The sequence below is a fragment of the Galleria mellonella genome, unplaced genomic scaffold (genome assembly GCF_026898425.1).
Source record: "Galleria mellonella isolate WM207_F2 unplaced genomic scaffold, CSIRO_AGI_GalMel_v1 utg1432, whole genome shotgun sequence".
NCBI classification, from domain to species: Eukaryota; Metazoa; Arthropoda; class Insecta; order Lepidoptera; family Pyralidae; genus Galleria; species Galleria mellonella.
In genome coordinates, this window is record NW_026441998.1 from 591432 (window position 1) to 612113 (window position 20682).

The 20682-nt window shown below is 32.8% G+C and overlaps 3 protein-coding genes across 3 annotated transcripts; 2 read left to right on the top strand and 1 right to left on the bottom strand.

Moving 5' to 3' along the window:
- Positions 1-435: 435 nt before the first annotated feature.
- On the top strand, positions 436-10048 carry LOC128199998 (uncharacterized). Its single transcript, XM_052891743.1, has 2 exons — positions 436-1487; positions 2012-10048. The coding sequence occupies exon 2, from the start codon at positions 2017-2019 to the stop codon at positions 3886-3888; it is 1872 nt and encodes a 623-aa protein (XP_052747703.1). The 5' UTR covers positions 436-1487; positions 2012-2016; the 3' UTR covers positions 3889-10048.
- An 853-nt stretch (positions 10049-10901) lies between these two features.
- On the top strand, positions 10902-14215 carry LOC113520598 (KRR1 small subunit processome component homolog). The gene has a single exon (XM_026905979.3). It carries the CDS (start codon positions 13114-13116, stop codon positions 14158-14160), a length of 1047 nt encoding a protein of 348 aa, XP_026761780.2. The 5' UTR covers positions 10902-13113; the 3' UTR covers positions 14161-14215.
- On the bottom strand, positions 14163-18264 carry LOC113520597 (serine--tRNA ligase, mitochondrial). Its single transcript, XM_026905978.3, has 4 exons — positions 17516-18264; positions 16347-16534; positions 14911-15078; positions 14163-14533 (listed from the first exon to the last, which is right to left on the bottom strand). The coding sequence occupies exons 1-4, from the start codon at positions 18104-18106 to the stop codon at positions 14218-14220; spliced, it is 1263 nt and encodes a 420-aa protein (XP_026761779.2). The 5' UTR covers positions 18107-18264; the 3' UTR covers positions 14163-14217.
- Positions 18265-20682: the final 2418 nt, after the last annotated feature.

Sequence of the window (20682 nt, forward strand, 5' to 3'; positions counted from 1 at the left end):
AACTCCCATAATCACCCAAAAAAATAGGTTTTTACGTATTTTTTTGAAAATATGTAAGTAATACCAATAAATTATTTTTATAAATTGTATTGATCAATTCTACAATATTAAATAAAACGTTAACTAATAATATTTCAGGAAATTTTAAAAATCTATATATAATAAAATGAAAGTAATTAATTTTCAGTGTTTTCATGTTGCAGTTGATCAACATGTTGGCCTTTTGCTTCCCGTAGATACTTTAAAATTTCTTCATAACACCTCGTTCGCACACATGGCCGTATATATTTAAATTCTTGAGCCACTAACAGTCCGAAATACTCATTTCTTTTATCCTCTTCTCCATAAATTAAGCATTTAGAACAGTTTGTTTCTTCTTTCAGTAAATTTTCTTTTACTTTATCCTCGTTTTTTTTCTTTGTTGCGACAACGCTGGGTAAATCATCTGGACACTGGGTCTCACTATCGCCAAATATATTTGGAGATCGGCTTCGGCTACGGCTTGGCAGACATTTTTTTCTTTCTACAATTTTAAATTAAATTTATTAGAATAAATGCTTCGAACACACGCGATCTAAGTACCTTTTGTGTTTATTATACCTTACCTACCTAGGTATAAAAAGAGTACTTACGTAGATTTTCTTTTATTAACTGTTTTATACGAAGATCTTGATCTCTCAAATTAGCATCCATTTTACTTCCAGTGATTATCAACTAAATTAATAATCCACAAAGTATTAAATAACGTTTTTATGAAATATTTAGCACAAAAACAATACCCTTTAAATATCGATCGTCAGTAACTGTGGCTGACTTACCTATATTCTAGCAAGCAGGACTGCCAGATGTGAAGGGGAAATCCCCAATAAATTGTTGCATGTGACTGATGATGTGAGCATGTTCGTTTCATAATAAAAATGTTGCCAGGTAACCAAAAAGTCGTATGTTTTTGTGCGAATTACGATCATAATCTTTACGATCGTACATTAAAAAATAGACAAATAATAGTATGAGTACGATTTAAATCGTATATCTGTCAACCCTGCTAGCAAGACAGCGACAAAATCACGTTGCATAACAATGTAGCCCAAGCTTATATCTTATGAAATATACGGAAGAGATACGGACTTAGAAAAAACAGAAATGTTGTTCTTTGTGGAAGTCATTGATGAAATTCTATGTATTTTAGCCCGCAAACTTTCTTCAAACAAAAACAGCGCCATCTAGTATCGAGTTCTGTAATTATCTCTTTGTTTATGGATTTGAAGTAAGACCGCCACGCATGCAATACATTATGACTGGGGATTCCCCTATTCGTCGACGCTGAATATGAGGCGACGACAATCACTGTCAAACGTGTTCACTATTACTCTGACTCTGGTAACGTGACTTCCTGGTAACGTGTTAGGTAGGAAAAGCAGTAAAAAAGTGCATATTAAGGGAGCAGATTTGAAATAATATTTATACTTAACAAGAAATAATTAAAGGTAAGTGGATTTTTGAATGATACAATTATATCATGATCACTTAACAATTTTAACTTAAAATTAGATGTATTATTACAAGCTTTTATTTAGCTTGCGTTATGTAAATAAAAGTATGTAGGTATGTTCGTATGTTGATGCAATTATCCTCAATCCTCAACCGACTGGGATAAAATTTTCCATACACGTTTATTTTGGATGATAGTGCATAGTTAGCTGAGAGTCGTCATTGGATAATAATGGTGGATAGCCTAAGATGTGTACTAGATATTTATTTTTAACATAATATGCGTAAGTACCTAATCGAATTAAAGAAGTTGCTGAGAAAAATACAGAACAATACGATAATAAACTAGCGTCTGCGTTTAATCCTCCGAGGAGATGTAATTTTACAAAGGTTTTTTGTATTTATTTTATTATTTTTTTAATAAATTTATTGTAAATAACAAGAAATAATCATTGTAAAAAAATAGGCACTCTATTGTTGAATTTTCGTCAGACCAACTAATCATCGTTCATTTTTTTAGGTTCAATGGGGAGACCTAAAGATTTACGCATATGGGAGCACTACCGTACTTTACCAAACAAGTCTGTTTCTTGCAAGCTTTGTAATAAGGTCTACAAATTCAGTAATGCTGCCAAAATGCTTCAACATCTTATCACTTGTCCAAAATCTCCAGAAACATTAAAAGACTCTATGAAACTTATAAAAGATAGCTCGTCCAAAACCAAAATGTCTGGACTGTCAGAGATAGAGACAAATGATTCTTTTATAAGCCCCTCGTCGTCTGCTAACACTACAATAAATGCTGAGTTTCAAGACACCGATGATCATATAAAAACAGAATTAGCGAGAGCTATATTTGTAACAGGGACGCCATTATCGATGGTGCAACATCCTTTATGGATACAATTTTTCGAAAAATTGCAACCAAAATTTAAAATACCTTCACGTAAAGCTTTAGCGACAAAATACTTAGATAAAATATATAGAGAAATGCGTTTTGAGTTAAATGAGGAACTAAATGCTTGTAGTTACTTACACCTTCAGTGCGATGGCTGGTCTAATTTAAGAAATGAAGGAATAATAAACTTTCTTATATCAAAACCTCAACCTGCATACGTTAAAAGTTTGAATACAGAAAGTAATCCTCACACTAGTGAATACCTTAGCCAAGAAGTTGAAAAAGTAATGAAAGTGTATGGAGCAAATAAGTTTCTTGTACTTATTGGCGATAACGCTAGAAATATACAAAAGGCATTCGAATTAACAAAACTCAAATATCCACATGTTGTTCCTCTCGGTTGCTGTGCACATATCCTTAACTTGTTGTGCCAAGATATTGTAAAGATACAAGAAGTAACTGTGTTTATTATGCAAGCCATAAATATAATAAAAACTGTTAAAAGGAGTCAACGATTAAGTTCCTTGTTGATAAAATCAAGGCAGGGTGAAGATTCTACACAAACACTAAAATTGCCTTGTGCTACAAGATGGGGAAGTCATGTTACTTCGTTAAAAAGTTTGAAAGCAAATAAGATAGCTTTGCAAATATTAACAGTTAGAGAAGATGTGGTAATTTCAAGAGATATTAAAGATTTAATTCTAAGTGATGATTTCTGGACGAAGACAGGGGAATGTATAAGTATTTTGGAACCAGTCACTGAAAGCATATTTTACTTAGAGAGCGACCAGAATCGTTTGCATCGCACATACATTACATTTAGAGATGTACAAGCTAAGATACGTTTTGCATTAAATGAGATTTCGACATTGAGCGAAGAAAGCAAACAGCAGATTCTAACATCAGTATCTTCAAGATGCAATATGGCAATGAGGCCAATACATTTTGCAGCATATATTCTAGACCCCAGGACTCTAGGAGTCGAACTTACTCAAGAGGAAGAACTTAAGGGTATGGAGTTTATCTACAATTTAAGCCAACACTTAAGTTTGTCAAATGTAATGGCAGATTTGGCGTGTTATAAAGCTAAAGAAAACTTTTGGGCCAGAGGATTTGTATGGAGCTCATTAGATAGCATTGAGCCCCTAATATGGTGGAAAGGTATTTGTGGTTCCACTGAGTTAAGCAAAGTAGCGATTCGTATTCTATCAGCTCCCTGTACTTCGGCAGCCACTGAGCGTTCCTTTAGTATCCAAGGCTACATACATAATAACAAAAGAAATCGACTTACAACTGAAAGAACTGAAAAAATTTCATTCATTTGTTATAACTGGAATCTTAAACATAAAGCTGAATGCGAGGACATTCAGTTTAATGAAGAAAATACCTTAGAAGCTTTCATTGAGCAAGTAAATGAACATAACAGTTTAGACGAAATAGAGCCTATCGAACCTATACAATTCATCGCTTGTAATAACTCTGAATCTGACAGTGATTGACTGTAGTTTTACATTTTACTTTCATCTCTTTCTTAATAAACTCAAAATCAAATTAAAAGTTTTTTATTCTGTAGGCTGCATAATAATATTGTCTATGTCCAGTATAGTGGACGTCTTGCGGCTGAGATGACGATGATGAAGTACAAAATCATAAACACCCAAAAATTTGGGTGTTTATGGGGTTTAAACCCAATAAACCCAAAACACCCGGTTTTTACCCACCAGACTTTAAACCCACCCAGGTGGATTGCCCATCTCTACTAACCAACGTTGGTAAGTGGTGCGAGCGAGATAGAGCGAGTGTGAAAGGGAGGCGCGAACTATTCTGAGTAGCACTCTTGGGTGCCTATTTATTTTTCAATTAAACTTAATTCTATTAAATACAAACTATCTATTTATAATTATTCTTATTTCTACTTATGAGAAGTAAAACACGATACAAAGAATAGTTTATTTAACTTAAAAGCTATGAGAAAAAACAAACTTAGATCTATTATTTACAACTAACTATAAAACGTAACAATTACAAGATAAATATCGTAAATAACTATGAATATCGCGAACAGTTAGCTTATCGTGATGAATACACCTAGAATTCAATATGATGATGTCCAGGGGGTACTACGTAGTCGTATTGCTAGTTATTGAATCCTTAGTCTCTATTAGTAACAATCCCTTCCCCTACCCTTCCAATTGCTTGTGGCATTGACCTTGCACAGCTGATTCGCGGTAGAATTTTAATATGTACGTATTAGTGTTTTTGGTATTTAGTATTTCACTATGAAATATTTATATTATAACATAATATCATCATATCATTACGTTTCTAAATGAAAAAAAGGAAGGGGAAAAATTGAATTTTTCTAGAAAGAATTTCCACTGATTTTTAGTTTGAATCCACGGTTTCTGTTTTTGCCAACCTGTCCTTTACACTCTGTATAACGCACACCTCTAGCGAGATGCACCTATACAGCGTTGATTTTTAAGTGGCCTCCATTAACTTACCATAACTTCAGCACTCGTGCGTATTGCTCAATACTTATATTTCAGTGTAAGACTTCATATATTGAATAGAAAAAAAAAACAAATTAAAAAAGAAAAAGAACATTCCAAATACAAAATTCAGTGTTACCTGTTGTTACCAATGAGAGTTGTCAGACCTCATTACTAACAATATTTTCCCCCCCTGCCTATTGCTAGTAAAATACCCTATCAGAACTTTAATAAAATGCAATTTCACATGACAATATGTATATTTAAGTCTAAGACATGAAGGTGTCACATGTTAATATGTTTTTTAAAATATGTACGTGATGAGGTTGTAATCTCTCTCTCTCTCCAATTAATATGATTTACTTACAATATTTGTCTGACTGTTTCTTACAGTTTCTTATAAAATAATCCGTTGGAGCGAGGATGGTACGGTAATACCCGAATATGCAAAAGTCCAATATTTTTCAAACTTATGCGATGTAAATTGTGGACCATTGTCAGATACAATAATCTTGGGTAGGCCGAAGGTAGTAAATATTCTATCCAATTTAGTACATAGTTTTACTGTAGTAGTTTTAGTCATTGGTCGTACTTCAATCCATTTCGATAAAGCATCATCTACTACTACCCAATATTTCCCTTCGAAAGGACCAGCAAAATCAATATGAATTCTTAACCAATTTTTCTCTGGGATAGACCAAGAGTAAATTGGGAGTTCTGGATCATTCGGCCTGTTTTCTTGACATTTATGGCAAAGTTTATCTTTATCTTCATCTATGGAGGGCCACCAGACAACATCTATTCATAGCTCGGATAGCAGATGTGCCTGGATGACCTTGATGGAGGTAGTATAATACAGCTTTTTCTATCCCTTGTGGAATTATAATTCTTCCTCCCCATTATAATTTTATTTTCGATGACAAGTTCTTCACGTTTTCGATAGTAAGGTTTTAGATGACTATTATATTCATTGACATTATATTCAAGTTTAATGTTTGGATACGGATGGAGGACGGGATCTTTTTGTCTACTGTTTAATCAATTTCTCTGAAAGCGTAAAATCAATAATTTTTACCCCTTGCAGTCGTGTACCTATTTTGTATACAGTTTGTTCACCTTCAGACGGTATTTGGTCAAAGTTCTTTCGATATTCAATGTGATAATTATAACGCCCAATTGCTAACGCCCATCTCACCAATCTGTTATTAACAAGTTTAGGCGAATTTCTTTGTGGGCCTAAAAGGTAGATTAAAGGTTTGTGGTCTGTAACTAATGTAAAATGGACTCCTCTTGAGAACTGATCAAATTTATTGATACAAAAGTAGATGATTAATGGTTTCCGGTTTATTACAGAGTATTTGCTTTTTGCAGGTTTTAATGTTCTAGAAGTGTATGCGACCGGTTGTTCAATATTGTGTTCTTTGCGGAAAAGAACAGCCCCAAGTCCTTTTTCGGAAGTATCACATGCTAGATAAAGCATTCGTTTATCGTCAAAAACTATCAGAGGTCTTATTTTTGTTAAGCAAATTTTCACCTTTTCAAATGTGGTTTGTAATTCTTTCGTCCATTTCAATTTTTTCGTGAAGATATTAACTCGTGCAATTCTGAACAAAGAGTATGTAAGTGCGAAATGAATCGTTCATAATAGTTGACCATTCCTAAAATAGATCGTAGTTCTTTAGTATTGTTTAGTATTGTTTAGTGCTGGAGCTTTAGCGATTGCATCATTTTTATTGTCTTAGTTGGATGTATACTACGTGCGTTAATTATGTGTCCAAGATATTTAATTTCGGGTTGGAGAAAAATTCATTTTTTTAAGTTAACTTTGAGGCCAACTTCTGGCAATTTTTTGAATACTGACGTCAGAGTCTTTAGGTGTTCGCTGTTATTTTTCCCTGTTACTGCAATGTCATCGAAGACAACTGTATTCGGAATGTTGTCTAGTAGTGACAATATCCCGAGCATGACTCGAAATGGCAGATTGTGTCACATGCTTTGCAATTATGATTTATGGTTTTGCATTCATAATTACTATATTTCTGTTTATTTTCACATCTGAAGCAGTGGTCTTTTTTGAGTTTTGGGTTGATAACATTATTATTTTTGTTGTTCGTACGTTTATGTTTATTGTCTCTTATTCTTCTAATGTTATTCTAGTCTTATTTATATTTAATGTAATATGATTATTCTCATAATATTTAATTAAATTATCTAAATCTAACTGCAAATTCAAGCAATCTTATTTAGTATTTATTTTACGGAAAATGTTTTTATCGTCCGCATACATAAGATAATTAGAATTAAATTTAAAACTATCGACTATGTCATATAGGAACGCATTATAAAATAATGGTCCTAAATGTGAGCCTTGGGGCACTCCTGTAGGAATTTTCAAAAAGTCGGATCGATATCCACCAACCACAACAGCTTGTGAACGGTTCATTAGGTACGACTGTATCCATCTCAGTAAATCATCCCTAATATCTAACTCAAATACCTTTTATAACAAAATGACATGATCCACACGATCAAAAGCTTTTTCGAAATCAGTGTAAATCACGTTAACCTGTCCACCTCCATCCATATTTGATAGTACAAAGTCAAAGAAACAAGTGAGATTTGTCACCATCAAACTACTTCTGAGAAAACCATGTTTATGATTAGAGATACCTTTTTTGATAACAGGATACAGCAGATTATATATTATTTTTTCAAATACTTTTCCGATTGTATTTAATATAGAAATACCTCTATAATTTTCGACATATGTTCGAGATCCTTTTTTATGAATAGGCACTATATATGCCTTTTTCCAAATTGAGGGAAATACGCCTTCTTTTAATGACATATTAAAAATATTCGAAATAAGAAGGGCCAGAGATGATGCACACGAAGACCAGAATATAGGTAGAGTACCATCACTGCCTGAGCTTATGGATGTATTGAGTGCCTTCAATTGCCTGTCCACTACTGCTACTGAAATATGCATCTTAAATATGGAGTCTTTGCTCTCTTTATTGTTTTGAACTTTAGTTGAGAATCAGTCGAAATTGGTTTTCCAAATACACTTTTAAAAAACATGTTAAATGCGTTACAAATTTGATTGCTGTCTTTGTATTTAGATCCCTCATATGATAGCATGCTAGGGTAATTAGAGCTACCGCGCATTCTTTTTGTATATGACCATAAAACTTTTGGTTTAGTTTTAATACTAGTTTGAATATTACTAATATATGTATTGTAACAACGTTTTTAAAAAATTTTTTGTCTTCTGCGTAATAAGGTAAATTCATCATAGTTACGTCGGTTTCTGTTATTTTCCATTTAGCGTGCACTTTCATCTTTTCATGAATTATTTTTATAAGTACCTGACTATACCAAATGGGATATGAAATATTATTACGGCTTTTAGTTTGTGGTACATGTTTATCTATAGCTTTTTCTATAATGTGATACAGCGCTGTGGTCATATCACCCACATTTCTAAGTGATGAAAACGTACTCCAATCATATTTACGGAAATAATCATTTAATGCGACGTAATCTGCTTTCATAAAATTTCGCTTTAATGATATCGATTCATTTAAAGGTGATATTGTTAGATCGTATATATCTATGGTGAAAATTGGATGAGCTAAATCTAATCTTACCAATGATCTGTCACATGGCTTAATATTTAATGGTAAATTACAAAATGCCAAGTCTAATGTGTTTCCAGCGTAATTTTGTAATATATTATACTGTGTTAAATTCAGAAGACTATCTTCTTAAGACTGACTTCAGAAGACTAGTATACATATAGATTAAAATAATTTATCAACGGAGCTAATTTGGCGAGAATTAGAGCGGCTTCTGCACCTGAGTCGGGCTTGTGGCTCCATGCATTACCATCGCCTCAATTGGGAACTCTTCTCGACGACAACTCTTTGCATATTGCAATGGGACTCAGATTGGGACGCAATATTTGTGAACAGCATCGGTACATTTATGGGGCACTTTTGGATTGCATGGGTCATCACGGACTGAGCTGCTTAAGGTGTACTGGAAGGTTTCCTAGACACCATGCTTTCAACGATATCATCCGAAGGGCAATGCGTAGTAGTGATATCCCTTGAGTACTGGAGCCACCTGGTCTAAATCGGTCGGAAGGGAAACGGCCTGATGGTCTGACTTTCGTGCCTTGGAAGAGGGGGCGCTGTTTGATATGGGATGCAACTTGCGTGAGCACGTTTGCTGTGTCTCATCTGCGGGATACGACTTGTGTGGTTGGTTCGGCCGTAGAAACTGCGGCTAGAATCAATCATTCAAAGTATAAGATTCTCGAACCAGCTTACATCTTCATTCCCGTTGCTTTTGAGACTACGGGTGTATGGGGAGCGGCAGCAAAATCCTTCATAAAAGAGTTGAGTCTGTGCATTGCGGATAAGGGTCATGATCGCGCTTCTGGTTCGTATCTGGCTCAAAGGATATCTCTGACAATCCAACGCGGAAATGCCGCAAGTGTCATGGAGACCTTTGGGTCGGGTACGGACCATGAATGGGACTGATAATTTTTTTTTTGTGATTCTGTGAAATGTATTAGTTTCATATATATTTTATAGATTATGAAGTAAATAAGCTCATAATTCACATTTATTAATAATATGTTTAGATGTTATTGTAAAATCTCTATTGTACTGAATTAATTATGTATTGTGTTGAAAAAAAATACGCTATCAAACATTATTAAAATAACACTAAAGTAATTCAAATAAACCTTTTATTTAATTGTAATTTACTGACATAAATTTTATAATTATATGATATATATTTTGTGGATATATGTGAGTTATATGTTTCCAATCGATAATATTGCAAAAATATATTAATAGTATTAATGATATTGTAAAAGTAAAATCGAGACGTGTAACTTAAATCGTCATTGCTTGTTGTAATAACCATTTCAATATTGAGACCGGCAGTATGTCCATACGTCACCACAATAAATAACTGCAAAACATAAGATAATACACGTACAAAATATTTCAAATTTATGTGTGTTTTTAAATCTAATCGATAAAAAAACCATATTTTTTCTGTGAATACCGACATAGAAATTTGTTCATTTGTAGTAAAGGATAAGAACAACTAGATGTGACTCGCTCAGTAAACATCATCTGCACATAAGCACAAAATTTTTACACTTGTTTCATACAGATAGTTATGTTTAACACTCACAACACTTATATAGTGTTGTGAGTGTTAAACATAACTATACTGTATGAATAAAATAATTAATTTATTTTCCTCTTCATATCCTCCTCGTCTAAAATATGAATGAATGGGCTCGTATCGTTTCTTCTTACATATATTCTCCCGTTTTTTGACCACACATATTCATATTCTTTGATTTTGCCTATTTTTTGCACTTTTTTAGCAATAGTTTATTATAAGGCGTTACATTGTCATTGACGTACACAGGCTGGATTCCACCGCTGACGCCTAAATCTTTTGTTGTCATATAGGTTATATTGCTAACAGTAGCTATGGCTAATCAGTTCGATCTCCATGTGGTGACCCTGGAAACCCTAGTGCTGCATTCCAGGTGTATTTCTCACGAAAGGCTAACTGACCTGTCTTTTCATTCTCAACTGTCATCCCTCACTGGTGCTCTGCAAGCATATACCGTCAGCGCAGGCAGGATTACCATTCTATTGTCATCCATTAAAAAAAAAACAACATGAATTAAATAAATACACTTTTATCTTCGTTCGTGTCGGAAATAGTAACAGAAAAAACGAAATCATTTTTCTGGGGTTGCCAAATACTCTAGTTGAATATATCAACTGAAAATAAAAAGTACGTAAAACAAGACAAAAAAATATTTCCGATCTTACACATCTGTGTTTTGATTATAATGGTGTTTATTCTTACTATTATTGCCTGTCATACCTATTTTTTTTTTTGATGGGTGTAAATGGTATGGTAACCCCGCCTGCGTTAACGGGATACGCTGGCGGAGCACCAGTGAAGGGTGATAGATGGGAATGAAAACAGGCCAGTTAGCCCATCATGATGAATTCATTAGGAATTAACCATGATAGTTTCCAGGGAGAACCGCGAAGAGGTCGACCTGGTTGGGTATATTGCTAGTAATGGGATTCTCAGTCTCCATTACTAACAATCCCTTTCCCCCTGCCATACCTATTAAGATAGTAATTACTTGCTTTGTCATTAAAACCGCAGGTACTATATTTAATATGGGAAAAAATAATTATTGATAATGGGGTCTAACAGTTCCATTGCTAGCAATACACCCCCTTAGGTCTGCAACGTAATTCCCGTTTAAATCTGGGGCTTTATCATAAAATGAAATTCCGAATTTTCGGACGGACGGAGCTTAACATTAAGGAGCTTAACTATTACATCGGGTATCCCTCAAGGTTCTAATATTGGTCCGATACTCTTCAAGATATCTGTAAATGACATTATTTCAGGTTTTGAGTCGTCTTTAGCATGTTTGTTTACAGATGATTTAAAACTTGCAAAAAATATAAGATCTGTCCATCATTGTGCGCTTTTGCAACCGACCTGGATAGACTAATTATGTGGTGTGAATACAACGGCATGTCTCTGAATTTCACGAAATGTATTCATTTAAAATTCACTAGAAAACACTAAAAAAAATTACCTTTGATTATATAGAGTTTGCAATGGCAAAAGTATCAAGAGCTTTGGGTTTTGTAATTCGCAATGCCAAAGAATTTGTATTTACAAATTCCTTGGCAAAAACTAAAATAAAATTATATTATTCATTAGTTCGAAGCGTCTTGGAGTATGGTTCGATAGTTTGGCGACCACATTATTCAACCCATATTTTAAGATTTTTTTAATGGATGATAATGGAATGGTATGGTACACGCGCTATCGGTATACACCGGCGGGGCACCAGTGAAAGATGATAGGTGAGGATGAAGTAGGTCAGTTAGCCCATCGTGACAATTTTAACAAGAATTGTTCTTGATAGTTTCCACGGGAAACCACATGGAGGTCGACCTAATAAGGCATATTGCTAGCAATGGAACTATTAAACTCCATTGCTTAACAATCACTTTCCCCCCGGCATATTTTAAGATTAGAGCGTATACAAAAAAGATTTTTCTGGCATTTGGCTTTTTCAGCTCGACAATCTAAGACCTTGGTGGCTTACAGGGACAGGCTTGTCTATTTCAATATGGTATCTCTTGATAAGCGTAGAATATTAATAGATTTAATGTTCTTATATAATCTGTTTAGGAACAGAATTGACTGATCGCAGCTTCTTGCCAAATATCATTTTCGATTGCCTGTGCACTATCCTCATAGTTATATCAGTCCAATATCCGTGCCGTTCCATAGAACTGTTCTTGGTGCCGACTCCACTGTACCACGTCTTTGCAAGCCTTTGATATTCACTTCGATACGGAAGATATTTTTTATAGGAAAGCATTACAGTTAATTTGAATAGCTAAAATTTATATGAAGCAATCATTTAAAGAATCTAAAAAACTATACCTATCTCAAATACCACAAGAGTTTGTTATACCGTATTATTATTTGTTAATTAGCATGCTGTGTTTCCTTTAAAATGATTGTGCACTAAATATAAATAGACAGTAATTTTAATATTAAATCTTATCAATGTAACAATTACTGGAAGACCAAATAAAGATAAAATAAAATAAACATTTCGTTTATCATAAATTCTACTATAAAAGTCCAAAGAGACGAAATTTTGATATTTTTATTATTTTGAAACGGAAATCATGTAATTTTAACATCGATTTTCTGTTTCGTTCGGGCTCGAAATTTCGGAAAATATTTAATGGTAGGCCCTCAGCTTTCATCCTCACCTGTCATGTCTCACTGATAGTGGAGGCGGGGTTCTCATTTAATTTTCACCAATAAAAAAACGATGCTTAATGTAGAGGTAACGTAAACGAAATCGTATCTAATTGAAGCAATGTTGACATTTAAGTAAAAATAAAAAATCACATCTGGCAATCATTAACTCTTAAATACTAGTACCCAGAGCCGTAAACCCTTAATCAAAAACCTAACCTTATTTATTGTTTACAGTTGACAGTTGTATTTTACTCGTGTTAATTAAATGTGATGTTAACTTGTTAGTTTCTGTCTTTAATCTGATAAATTAGTTGTAAGTGGGTATTTGTTATTGCTTTAGTTTACATCGCATAATTGTAATAAATTAAAATGGATAATCGTGAAAACGTAGATATAGATGATGAAAAGCAAGATTCAAGACCAGTAGAAAATGCATGGTCTATGAAAATTCCTAAATTTACACCTGAAGATAACCCACATGGTTTACTTGAGGAAAGCAAGTTTGCTACTTTATTCCCAAAGTATAGAGAACAATACCTAAAAGAATGTTGGCCCCTGGTCCAAAACGTGCTAAAAGAACACCATATAGTTGCAGAATTAGATCTCATCGAAGGAAGCCTAACTGTTAAGACAACAAGGAAAACTTGGGATCCCTACATAATTATTAAAGCTAGAGATCTTATGAAATTGTTATCAAGGAGTGTTCCATTTGAACAAGGTGTTCGAGTTTTAGAAGATGAAATAGGTTGTGACATAATAAAAATAAATTCATTTGTTAGAAAAAAAGAAACATTTCTAAAAAGGCGTCAACGTTTAATTGGGCCTAATGGTGTTACACTCAAATCTATAGAATTATTGACTGAATGTTATGTACTTGTCCAAGGCAACACTGTCTCTGCTGTAGGGCCATATAGAGGCTTAATTCAAGTGAGACGTATTGTGGAGGACACAATGAAAAATATACATCCTATGTACAATATAAAAAGTTTGATGATCAAAAGAGAATTAATGAAAGACCCTAAATTAAAAAATGAAAGTTGGGAACGCTTTTTGCCCAAATTTAAAAGCAAGAATGTCCCAAGAAAACAACCGAAAAAGAAGACAGAAAAGAAGCCATATACACCTTTCCCTCCACCACAGCCCGAAAGCAAGATTGATCGTGAGTTGGCTACAGGGGAATATTTCTTGAAAGATGAACAGAAAAAAGCTAAACATCGTCATGAAAAGGCAGAGAAACAGGCTGAAGCCAAGCAAGCCCGTAATATGAAGAGACAAAGAGATTTCATAGCACCAGAAGAAAAAACCTCTTTTAATCCTAACCCATCCCATTCAACAGAGCCTACTGTTGATATTAATCAATTTAAAGCAAAGATGAAGAAATTATCTAAACAAAATAGAGGATTGAAAAAAACATAATGTTGAGATTAAAGCAAAAATAAATTTTATTAAATAAAATTAAATATCAACAATCTTTCATTTTTTTATTTTCATTAACTTTAATTCAGGTGTAATTATATTTTTGGAAATATATTTTTTACCATTCATATATGGCTGTAATACTTGTGGAATAAATATTTTTCCTTTGGGGTCTTGATGGGTTTCCAATAATGCAATTAATATTCTTGGTATTGCACAAGCAGTTCCATTCAATGTATGAACATACTTTCTGACATTATTGTCTGTATACTTAATATGTAATCTTCTAGATTGGTAGTCTGTACAATTACTACAGCTAGATATCTCGCCATAATTGTTGCGGCCAGGCATCCATGCTTCTATGTCATATTTTCTGGAAAAGAAATTTTATTTCTGATTACTCTAAGAAGCCTTATGTAATAAGATTCAAAATGATCGAGTTTGTGTTTTTCTCTTTTACATTTTTACAGACTTGTTTTTAATAGGTACAGAGACATAACACTTTAGTCCTTAGAAATTGCAATGCTTCATACATTATCATGGGCTACATATATATACTCTGTTATGTCGTTAGTATTGTATATGTCTATAGGCATTGGTCACGAATTTCCATCAGGAAGGTCATCAGTTCATTTGTCTTTCTAAATTATATTAAAAAAAAAAACAAAATAAATAAAATAGAATTAGTGGTTGAATTTAAACCTACCTTCTTTATTTGTTGGTTTATTATATTTAAGAGATACTGCATACCTGTAAGCAGGTGCACCTAATTCAAACGGAGGCATATCTAGTACTCTCATATGGAATCCAAGAGGTAAAAACAATTCTTGTTGAACTTTCCGGAGATACTCTAACATGTCTTCTGATTGTTCAGGTGTAGTGACAGCAAACATTTCAACTTTAGTAAACTGATGAACTCTAAAATATATGTAAACAATTAAATTGAATAACCACAGAAAATTACATTTCATGGTTATAAAATACAGATTACATTAAAAGTACTATTATAATCAGTGGCGTAACAATAGGGAGGCAGGGCTGAGAAAATGCCACGGGCCCCCGACCAAAAAGGGCCCCAGATCAAGAGGACGCAAGCTCGGAAATAAATATATACTTTTTTTTTTTTTACATTGTACCTGAGTATTTTATTTTATTTGAATAGTATTTTTTTTTACTGATAGGGCCTCATCAAAAGAATTTGCCACAGGCCCCAAATGGTATAGTTACGCCACTGATTATAATATATACCTATATAGCCTTTATATGCACAGGTCCCCTTATTTTGGTAATAATCAATAAACCTGGAATTCAGTATGATGGTTTCCAGGGGGACTACATGGAGGTCAACTGGACAGGGTACATTGCTAGCAATGGGGCTGGTAGTCCCCATTACTAACAATCCCTTCCTGAGTTTATAATATTAGTATAGACTAGCTTTTTGCCCATTACATTTCAGAAGTAGAAAAACCAACAAAATGACTACTAGATAATGACATCATCATCATTATTAGAAGCTATCAATTGCTGAACATAGGCCTGTCACATATTATTGCACAAAGAATGATCCTGCACCACTTGCATACAGGGACTATCTACGACACACTTGAGATCATTACTCCATCTCATATCAGGATAAAACATATATTTTTACTCTAGCTATAATTAACATTGAGTTTTATTTATATGTATTATTGAACTCTTACAGAGTTAAGCTCGCCTATTGTACATCTTTATTTAGTATATATGTTTGTAATTTTTTGTGTACAATAAAGAATAAATAAATATTATTCAATATAAAATAAATAAGCAAACAAGAGTAGATAAGTCTCTAGAAGCTGTTTTACATTAAACAACACCAAATTTTAAAGTAGACCTTCAGGAGCACAACTGTGAAAACCACATTCAATTTGGTACAGTAGTTTTTGCATAATGCCGAAACAAACACAGACATAATTTCTAAAAATTATTAAAATGACTTCTATTGCTTATTATTAGTAGGACTAAGAAACCTTATATCAAATTTTCTTAAATATCTTCCAAGTACAGACATCTATTTACAATTTGTTTGTATTAAAAAGATAAATAATAAAATTTAATACAGTGCTTGTGAATATGTAAAAAATTGGAATATCAGTAAGTATACTAGTAAGTTACATATTTGCATAATTATATTGAATGACAAGTACCTATATATCCCCCTTTCCTCTATGATGTTAGAAGTCTCTGCACGATAACATCTGCTTACAGCAGCAAGTTTAAGAGGAAGATTGAATACAGAGTGTGTTGAATTCATTAATAAACCTGCTAGTGACATCTCTGCTGTGCCTGATAGGTACAAATCTGGTCCATGGTGAGTAGCATCTAAGGAGTATATCTAAAAATTAATTAAGCTCTTATCATATTTTAATAAAACTGCTTTTATTAAATTGATTTTCTATTAAAATTAAGTAATAAAAAATTTGATGTATATAATTATAATCAAATGTTAGAAAAAAATATGTTCAAGTTGGATTAGAATAGTAATGAAATTAATGGCTCACTTAAAAGAAACTGGTAAAAATTCTCATTGGATCAATTTATGGTTATTTATGTTGACACATGAATTGAATAGTAGATGTAAAATATTATTTTAGACCATTCCTATCATACTGAATTTTTATTTATTCATGATTGCCAAGCAAATTCAACATAGTGTTGTATAATAGATTACATTAGATCACAACATTAGTAGGTCTTAATAACCATTAAATTCTAGTATTATTGTTTCTTGATAATTTAGAAGTATATAATTTGATTTCCTCTTTTATTTTTATCAATAATATTAAGTTATAAATTTTCTTAGTTTATGTACTTTACATATACATATATATTTTTATAGTTAAATATATTGTAATTTCTATATAGGTATCTGTCCTTTTCCTTATATTATCCATTATTCAACATTTCTGATCCTTATCTTAAATTCAGTCATCCAAAACTCCTTTACTAAAATGCTATTTCCCAAACAAACAAAAAAAAAGAAAAAAAAAAAAACATTAAATAATGGGGGAAATAACAATTTAGATACTAGTAATGGAGACTAGAGGCTCTATTACTAGCAATATATCATGAGAAATCAGCGCCTACTGTAAACCAATATAGATAATTCTTTATGTATTCATCATAATGGGCCAACTGTCTTGCTTTTATCCTCTCCTATCATCCCTCACTGGTGTCCCACCAGTATATACTGATAAAACAAGGGGAGTTACCATACCAATATGTTTTAAGGCCATCCATCTCCAAAGATTATTTATAAAGCAATTGTGAAATATATATGAAGGAAAATAATATAAAATAATTAAATAGTACCCACCTGTGTTCTATCACTATTAACCGACATTCCACAACTTTCTAAAACATTTCTAGATAAAATGTCAGGGACAGACACTAATTGGAAATTCTTGTCTAATAGCATTGTTATTGTATATTTAATTAGTGCTTCTTCTAATTCTGCCAATTCCCCTAAAAAGTAATAACTCTTGTGGCCACATGTGTGGCCTAATTTATCTGTCCTCATCAAATTTAAACGTCTTGTTATGTCACTGAATTCCAACGGTGTATCCTTACCAAAATCTCTTTTCTGATTAAGTTCTTCTACTACGTGTGGAGAATCAGCATACTTTTGAACCGAAGGGTGAGTTCTATTCGGTAAAGAACTAAGTTCTTTATATAAATCTTGCTTTAAAACTTCATGAGAGGTATGACATGTAGGAAAAGAATTTAACTTATTAAACACTTCTAAAACGCGATCAATATTACCGACGCCTTTTCTTAAGTTAATATTATTCCTAATTTCTGCAATATTTTTAGAATTACAATAATAATCAATATCAATATCAGGAATTGAGGACCACAATCTCGCAAATTTTACTTGATTTATTTGAAATACTTTACGTGACAACATGATAATTTAAAATTTATTCTTTTACCCAAACTATAATTAGGATAATGATTTTTATTTTCTAGCTAGGATAACGATATTTTGTTTTGATTTTTAATTTTCATCTTACACAGGATTACGAATGTAAATTTTTTTAATCTATGTTACCATTCCCATCCAAGTCACCCATCAAACATTAAGAAACTGTAAAAAAATGTTCTAGGGAGTTAAATAAGTTAATAATGGGCAACACTAGCCACTTGCCAAAATTAAAATAAGTATCTGTGTTCCCCACAATAAATGTTGCCTCATGACCTCATGACATAAATTAATAAGTACTATAAACAAGTTAAACAAACTTAATGGTCAAGCAATAGGCTTGAAATTCAGCACGATGGTTTCCAGGGGGGACCGCGTGAAGATCGACCTGACAGCGTATATTGCTAGCAATTAGACTAGTCTGCAATACTAACATCCGAAATAGAATTAAATTAAAACATAACTGTTACTGCGAGAACCCTTTATTTTTTAAAAAATAAGGGGTTTAAAAATTCTTATTTATGACAATTTTATAGCTCTTGAAATTACCTTTCAATTGGTTTTTGGATGAACCGTGATGGATGTGGAATGTTACAAGAGACCAATAATGTTATTTAATATTTAAATATTTTATTACGTACAATGTTACAACGATTATTTTAGTGACAAGACACAAGTCAGTTTATTTCTCTATTTAATTGAGCTGTAGGTCTATGGCCGTGTACAACCTCTTTCTTACACTCCTCCTCACGGCATAGTATCTACCTACTGTAGGAGTCCCAGCTCTTGGCGACAGTATTCATATTTAGGACGAGGCAAAGCTTTTGTAAAGATATGTTCCTATATATTTTGTTGCACCATATCTCTTATAAAATGTTGGCGGATATCGATATGTTTGGATTTGGCGCTAATAATAGGGTTCATTGCTAACTGTTGTGCGGCTTGATTGTCGTTGTGAATAGTAATTCCTTTTTGTTTGAAGTAACCCAAATTAGTCAGAATATTTTTCAAATGAACAGCCTCTTTTGTACATTCGCTCAAAGACATGTACTCGGCTTCCGCCGTTGAGAGTGCTACAGTCCTTTGTTTTCTTGACTCCCAACTTATGACCGCACCGTTCTTTATAAAACAATATATAAAAAATTTTATCTCCATTTATCTAATTACTTTATAGTGTTCTTTTCCATTACGCATTGAATTGACCAAGATAGCTAACAGCATGAGCTGTTGGTCGCGTACTGAAAATCTGGATGTTCTTCTTTCTTTAATTTTAATGCTGTCTCCATAGGAGTTGCCACAGGTTTTGCATTTGCATGGAGAATTTCTTAAGGATATCTTTAAGTATTTCTTTTGACTCATAGTAGTTTTTTCTTTATCCTGTTTAAATTCTATACCTAAACAGTATTTCAACTCTCCGATGTCTTTCATTTCGAACTTTCTCTCTAGTGCTTTCTTTAAACCGCATATCTTAAAAATTAACAGAGTTATTATAAAATATATATAAATATATATATATATATTTTTTGCAAAAAATTTTGGAGCAGAGATTTGGTATGATGATGAAGATGCTTATTAAATACACATATTTGGGTGTGTGTATTATCATACATGTACTGAATTGAAATAAATAAATAAATTATTATTAATTTTTAAAATTACTATTTGTAAAATAGGATATAAGTTTTGAGTTTTAATTCACAATCGTATATAAAATCTATTCAATTTACGTAACGTGTAACTGTTCTATGGCCACATTTACATTTTCACACACAAATGTAATCACATTTTCGTCTCGTTTTTATGATTGCATTATCAGTCTGTTAGTACATAGCAACGGTCAGTGCGTTATATTTACGATTCTGTTTCAATATAATCTTTACTGTTCTTATTGTCTTCCTAACCGTTCATGTTTACAAAATGGTGTCTCTATTCAAACCAAAGATTCAGACTAACAGTTAATCCTATTAACACATCTACCATGTCTACTAATTCCATAATATGTCAAAACTCTAGAAAAGATTAAAATTTATTTTAGTAATCATACTCTTAATAGCCACAATTGATTTTATTTAATTATATCGTAAGTTTAGTAGCCCAAAAAATATTCAAATACAATTATTTGTTTTTTTTTTTTTTTATTCAAGTTAGAATGGCACACAAGCTGACGGCCCACCTGATGAAAAGTGGTAACCGTCGCCTATAGACATAAGCAGTACTATGGACATAACAGAGTATACGGTTTCGCCCATGATACCCCCCATACAGAGGAATAACACCTGAGGCTCAGGTATTATTCCTCTGTACCCTGTAAATTTACTGCCATATCCCACCCTTCAAACCGAAACACACCTACTTCACGGTTGAAACACAAATGGGACAGAGGTACCCAAGCAATCGACTTTTGTACAAAGTCTCCCACTGGTATAAAAGAATGAGAGATTAAATATTGGGTATTACAATTTGCTATTGCGTAAAACAGCTAAGTCATATATAAAATTAATAATATCTATTTTGTCTATTCCAAATCTAATTCATGGTTCCATCCTTAATTTTTCCAGATG

What these genes read in the sequence shown, in the direction of transcription:
- LOC128199998 (XM_052891743.1), top strand. Translation starts at nt 2,017, where the DNA reads ATGGGGAGACCTAAAGATTTACGCATATGGGAGCACTACCGTACTTTA.
- LOC113520598 (XM_026905979.3), top strand. Translation starts at nt 13,114, where the DNA reads ATGGATAATCGTGAAAACGTAGATATAGATGATGAAAAGCAAGATTCA.
- LOC113520597 (XM_026905978.3), bottom strand. Translation starts at nt 18,106, where the DNA reads ATGTTGTCACGTAAAGTATTTCAAATAAATCAAGTAAAATTTGCGAGA. An exon ending in TTAATAGTGATAGAACACAG is followed by an intron (nt 16,535 to 17,515) that starts GTGGGTACTATT and finishes ATTAATTTTTAG; the next exon opens with ATATACTCCTTAGATGCTAC. An exon ending in GAGGAAAGGGGGATATATAG is followed by an intron (nt 15,079 to 16,346) that starts GTACTTGTCATT and finishes CATATATTTTAG; the next exon opens with AGTTCATCAGTTTACTAAAG.